Below are 6,291 nucleotides of genomic sequence, written 5' to 3'. Positions count from 1 at the left end.
TAGATCTGGGATAGAGCCATATCTAGGATTTATATTCGAACCCCTCAGGGGAGAGGGGATGGTAAGACATATCAACATTTGGACCACTCTGGACAAAATCTCTTTCTCTCCTCTCTTCCTTGGAGACATCCTGGGCTAATTTCTTGGCATGAAATCTTCCTCATCGTGAAAGTTTTTTTTATTTCTAAAATGACTTGGATACCTTCGGATATTCATCATTGGGTATTTTAATTTTTGTCTTAAAGTAATAAATATTCAATGAAGTTGTTAATTTCACTTTGTTCTTAGTTTACACAACACATCACTTTTAACTGGAAGTTTTAGTTTATCATTGTTTTGTGATAAACTATGGTATTGTCTTGATTTTCTCCAAAACAATGTGGTGCCTAAATAACTTGATTCTTAAAGTTATTTGCAACACCAGTCCACCGTGTACACCTTGGTGATGAACGATTATATGTACTTAAAAGAGACTAGGTTTAGTAATTAAGGAACTTTGCCATCCCTTAAGTCTTTTCCCTTGGGGCATGTTTATGCTTGTACATTGGAAATATTTGTGGCTTAAACTTCTACGCCATCATTGCAGTCCAGGATTCATTTCTTTTTGTTTCTTTTCTTCCTTGTAATCATCCTGATTCTGCATGTTTTCACATTGGCGTGTTTTCATGCCTCGTTGCTGCTGAAGTGCTCATCATTTCCATCTCGTGGATGTTTTTCCTTCCATTTTGTCAGGTCAATTCTTGGCAGAATGCGGCTATTGCACCTTACTCTCGGGTTCCTGTAAAATAGATTATAGTTTCATTTGAATGGAAACTAGATCCATGACCACCAGGCAAAAGTAGATCAAAGGGAATGTAATTAGAGACTGCTTATTTTGCTCTAAATTTTGGAATGAAATACGTTATGAATAATGTTGGGTGTCCCTCAACTGAGAAAACCTGGAATACATAGGGAATTGCAGTTTTCTGGAAAAATTCATTGCGAATGTCCTGGAAAAGTCTGTAGTTGATGCATGGAGCATGCGACAGAAACTCGCCGGATGCATTAAGTTGTTGTGATGGACTAAAAGCTAGCCCCCAAAGCAAAGAGTAAAATAATTTCAATAAGATTTTTATTCTTATTTTTTGTGGAATCTAAATCCCTGTGAAGGAAGCCCAGGTTCCTCTACATGTGTTTTGTGTCAGGATAGTTGCTCATTTTATTTTTTCAGCTTCTTCAAATAGTTACTGATTCTTTGTTTGAATGGTTATCAGCAGAATTATTCGTGTATTGGACTTCAGTGCTTGGTCTCTGTTGATTAACCTGGGGTATTTGGTGGCGTAATGTTGTCAAAACCCCAACTCTTAAATGTTAGCCCTGACACAAAGAACTCTTTCCATAAGTTGGTGAACAAGTAAGGGGAAAAACTCAGTAACATAAAATTGAACAATTATGTCGTAAGTACATTATAAATTCTTAAATGTTAGTATATAAAAATATAAGCACAGCAAACTATGTACTATGTATTTTACCAAGGTGAACCTTATACATACAATAAATACCTTGAACAGCCTGTGGTAGTACCACACGATAAGACTTTTCGACATCCCTATTGGAACATGAGAGACATTACTCTGGAGGCAGTCAATAAAGAGAGAGCTAACTCTCCATAGTGGGTGGAGGGGAGGTTTTTTAGGGGATGAGATGGCTGGCTCTGAGCTCAAGGCGAAGGGAAGATGTCACATGTATCCTACGGAACTGCATTTGCCCAAATGGCAACAGCTGGCGTTTCTGCCCAATTTTCTCTGCAGCACTCAGATTCTCCCAGTTCTCAGATGCGGAAACTCCCAGGACCCTATTGATCTGCCAAACATGGTTAGGGGAACACCACAGTGGGAGGAGAACACCTCCACCCACTTCCACAATCTTCTCTGTTATGTACATATAAGTTTCCAAATGGGGTGAGGGAAATTTCCGATAGGCAACGTAAGGGGGGGTAGAGAAATGGTTGGATGAGGTCTTGGAGGGAGAGAAAGATTTGATTGGTCAGATGTGGACTACTTCCCATTCCAAACAGAGGTCTACGGGTCAGCACCACCTTTCCCTGGATTTCCGAAATCTATGTATCCCTCCACAGGACTGCTATATACCGTATTTCTCCGAATATAGTCCCCCTCTGAATATAGTCCCCCCCCCCCCCCTTTGAGGCTTCAGTTTCAGGGAAAGTTAAAAAAATGCGTTTGAATATAGTCCCCCCCCCTTTACTTTTACCACAGGCATTTTTGGAAAAAAGGGGGGACTATATTCAGACATATACGGTAAGTTTTGAACTGTTGGGTTGGTAGAATTGGAGACGGCAGTCTGAGACTAGTCTCTCCAAGCCTTCGAGTCGAAGGCTTCTGAACGAGAATCATTGGTGTTAAAGTCCTTGCAGCTAAGTCCTGGGATTTAGATTTCCGCAGAGGGAAGATTTCCTAGGAAAATTTCTGAGGGTACTAAAAAAATATTACAATTTCATGGGATAAAATTCATTGATATCCTACTGATTAATTTACTGACAATTAGACATCCTTTGGATGAGTTGGTGAAGTGTATTTACCCTGGTGTTTTGTGTAAAGTCAGTCATACCTGTGAAGAATAGGTATTCATCCTTAGATGCTTGTGTTTAGGCCTTGATAGCACCCCAAGAGAAAACTGCAATGCCCCCTACAAAAGCTGGAAATCTAATCTGAGGGAATTTCTAAATTGCTACAAAGTTGACACCCTCATAGTGATATGTTGATCAAATATGGAAGAGGTGAAATATTAACTGCTGTCATTTCCCTGGGGAAATGGAAAAGTTTTTGTGTGGCCTGTTAAGATGAGACTGACCTCAATATCATATCATCGCCTCTCGTAAAGTAGTTGTGAATTGGATTTCAGTTGAGTCACTGGAAGATTTCATCATTAGCTATGAGAATGAAATATTCAACCTTTAAATATACTCTTTTATTCTTAATGGTAAGCTATGAAAGAAATATTTTATACTTTGCATTGAATGTACCGTATATGTCTGAATATAGTCCCCCCATTTTTTCCAAAAATGCCTTTGCTAAAAGTAACGTGGGGGACTATATTCAAATGGATTTTTTTAACTTTTCCCAAAGCCTCAAAATTATGGGGGGGGGGATATTTTGAGAAATACGGTATATGAGTTATTTTTCAAATGCTGATTTTAACTAGAGAACATCATGTTTAGTGGTTGGATTTCATCAGCTGCTTGATAATGGATCTTGGCAATAACTTGATTACTGGCTAAGCTGCTATTGGTGCTTTGGGTATTATTGAGAGACTTTTAATTTTTCTGGAGAAGTTAATGGATTTTTTAGTTCAGATGATATCCCTTTTTCTGCCTCAATGCTTTGTAGTATGTATTCACATAATATATGTATGTAGACGCATCTGTATATACAGTACATATTGCTTTTTCTTGTCCTCGGTTGAAATATATTTGCATTTTACTGGGTAAAATTCAAACATACAAACAAGGAAGACATTTGATGCAAGGAAAATAATTGGACATTAAATGGAACTTGAATCTTCCTAACACATGGATGGGAGAGGGGTGGAGTGTAGTTGCGACCCCTTTTATTGCTGGCTCAACCGGATTGCTTCTCGACACTATGAACCTCAAACCAGCTAATGGCACTCTCCCCCTGGACTCGTCCCCCCAAACGGCAACTGTCCTGCTGCACATGCACTGGTTCACACTCTTTGTTTCCTCCACTATCAGCTGGATGCTCTCCCCATTCCCTCTCTCTCTCTCCCCTCCCCCCCCCCCCCCTGCTGTGCTGATCATCTCGCCTTGTGTAGCCAATGGGAAGAATCGCCTAATCCTGTCATGTTTCACAAGTAGGGACGCAGCTAAGAATTAAGGCTAGATGGGGTATTAAGTGCAACTAATATTTTGAGGCATGGGGGTATTGCATACCCACCAGGGTAAGTGGGAATTGCGGGGGCCCTCCTCCAGAAAATTTTAAGAGTAATAGTTCAAAATGACTAGATTTACTGGTTTTTGAGAGATAGGTATTTGATTAATCCTAACACTATTCTATAAGTAAAACTAATCCATTAGGTGAAATGGATTAAACTTAAAAATTTCTCTGGGGAGTGTTTTCCCCCAAAAACCCCCCACCCTGCGCCACTGTTCACGAGTAATCAAGTATTGTATCCAAGTAGCATTTGATCGATATTAAACATATTCGTGTCTTGGAAGTTGATCCTACTTGTATTTTTGGTTATCTCACGCCTAACCACCTTTGTCAATTGTTTCTCCTGACAGTGTGGGTTGTCAGTTATGCTACCTGTTATACCTCTTTTGGTTTCATTATTTCAAGGGAATTTCCGAAGGCATTTCACTGAAAAGATATTATTAGCCCTATGGAAGGGGTGACAAGAAGAAGCTCACGAATCTACTGCTGGGTGAATGATAGTAGCTGTCTTTCGTGCATGACACATTTTTTGAAGCACCCCATAAACAAATTACTTTGTACACTTACAATTAGTATGCACATGCTTGCAAGTATATAAAAATCTGAAGAAGTAATTAATCGTAAAAAACTTATTCTACTTGACTGTGTACATGGCTCTGTACTATTCATTAAGTCTCTTGTTTTTCCAGTGCATTGATGAGCAATAAGTTATAATTTAATAAACCAATACTAACTTTTCATAATCTGGCAGTAGCAGTGCGTAAACTTGCATGGATCGTATGTAGTCTCCAGAATCACAGAGCAGGCGAGAGAGTTTAACCTTCCGTATTTCTTGGAGTTGATCTGTGAGAGATGGGAAAGATTCAGGCATAAAAATGAGAGGCAAAGCAGTGGGGTACGCACAAATGCTGAGAACAAAGGTTGAATAGGCAGATGGGATTTTGCTTTTAGTAATTTGTCTATTTCTTCTGGGTGTAGCATTTGCTTTTAGTTTCCCTTTGTTTTTACAAATACAGTTGAGGACCTCAAATCCGGAAAGCTTGAGACCAAAGGGTTTCTGGATTTCTGGTCTTGAGGGCTTTCCCAAAGATATTTCCCATTTTTAATAACTCCTCTTTGATTTAAAGCAGGACAAGCGAATTCTCCATTTCTCTAAGTCATGTAATCAAGGAGAGTGAAGCTGAGGACTTGTTTCATCGCTCGTATTTTCACATGGCGAAGGGTGTGCATGCGTTCACTCATGACACACACACATATGTGGATGCTAATGTAGCAAAGTAAGCCGTGAGCCATTCTGGTTTTCCGGGTTTCAGGATTCCGTATTTGAGGTCCTCAACTGTATGCATGTATATTAGAATTGAACTCTAGATATCTTGAAGATATTTGGTTGGAACAGATGGGATAAGAAATATTTGAATGTATTTAGGTTGATATTTAGGCAGAAAGTAGTAAAAGTGGAAATATCCCCATAAATGGTCACAGCACAAGGGTCTTGGGTCCCAGTTTTATTTACTGCTGTAATTATTATTATTATTTATTTGACTTATAAACAGAAATAAACTGTAATGGTCATCGTAAGGAAGAATAAATAACACATGAACAAGTAATTAAAATTTGATTACAGAGGTGTCACTAAGAATAAATTCCTCTAATGAGTAAAATGCTCTTGACAAAAACCAGTGGTAAATAATCGTTTTAAATCTTTGTAGGCTGGCAAGCCTGACCTCATTTGTAATGTCTAATTTAAGACATTTTGAATCAGTTCCACAACTTTTTTCAGTGACACATGTTTTTAAAAATATTAATTTTTCTGATTTGCCATGCAATGCATTACATAGTCTCACATTGGATGATCCATGTTAAATATGTAACTTTTTCCGACTCAAATTTTCAGTCTAAAACTTCAATGCTCATTTCATTCATATTAAGACCCTCACATGCACAAGTAAATCAAATTCGTTTATTTTTTTGGTGGCAATGAATTAATGTGGTAAGTTTTGCTCACAGCTGGCTTCTGCCTCACAAACCACAATTCAAATTTATATGCATAAATTTTTATTGATGTCATGAATAACTTGTTGAGTTCTTTAATTTACCTGGGGTAAATGAACCTGGCTGTCCACCATTCTCATACCAGAAGCGATCACCAACTTTTAGCCTGCGAAAGGTGTGTGCAATGATGCAGCTGAACGTTGGTCCCACTAAACTTCCAGAGTATCTCCTCTCTGATATGCCTGCTGACCACAAATCCACATCCTCTGGGTTGCTGAAAAAATAACAATCCACCTTTGTCAGATTTTATATTTTGCCAAAATATTTCCCAAAACTTGATGCAATACTA

At 38.5% G+C, this 6,291-nt stretch overlaps 1 protein-coding gene across 1 annotated transcript in view; it reads right to left on the bottom strand.

Moving 5' to 3' along the window:
• Positions 1-209: 209 nt before the first annotated feature.
• The window catches only part of LOC124163908 (peroxidase-like), a 57,186-nt gene continuing 51,104 nt past the window's right edge, over positions 210-6,291 (bottom strand). The window contains exons 14-16 of the mRNA XM_046541016.1: positions 6,047-6,216; positions 4,685-4,793; positions 210-778 (exon numbers count right to left, since the gene is read on the bottom strand). Coding sequence (XP_046396972.1) covers positions 664-778; positions 4,685-4,793; positions 6,047-6,216 — 394 coding nt within the window. The 3' untranslated portion in view covers positions 210-663. The remainder of the gene's footprint in view (positions 779-4,684; positions 4,794-6,046; positions 6,217-6,291) is intronic.

This window comes from Ischnura elegans, chromosome 8 (assembly GCF_921293095.1).
Source record: "Ischnura elegans chromosome 8, ioIscEleg1.1, whole genome shotgun sequence".
Taxonomy (NCBI): domain Eukaryota; kingdom Metazoa; phylum Arthropoda; class Insecta; order Odonata; family Coenagrionidae; genus Ischnura; species Ischnura elegans.
This window is presented reverse-complemented; position numbering and strand designations above follow the sequence as displayed.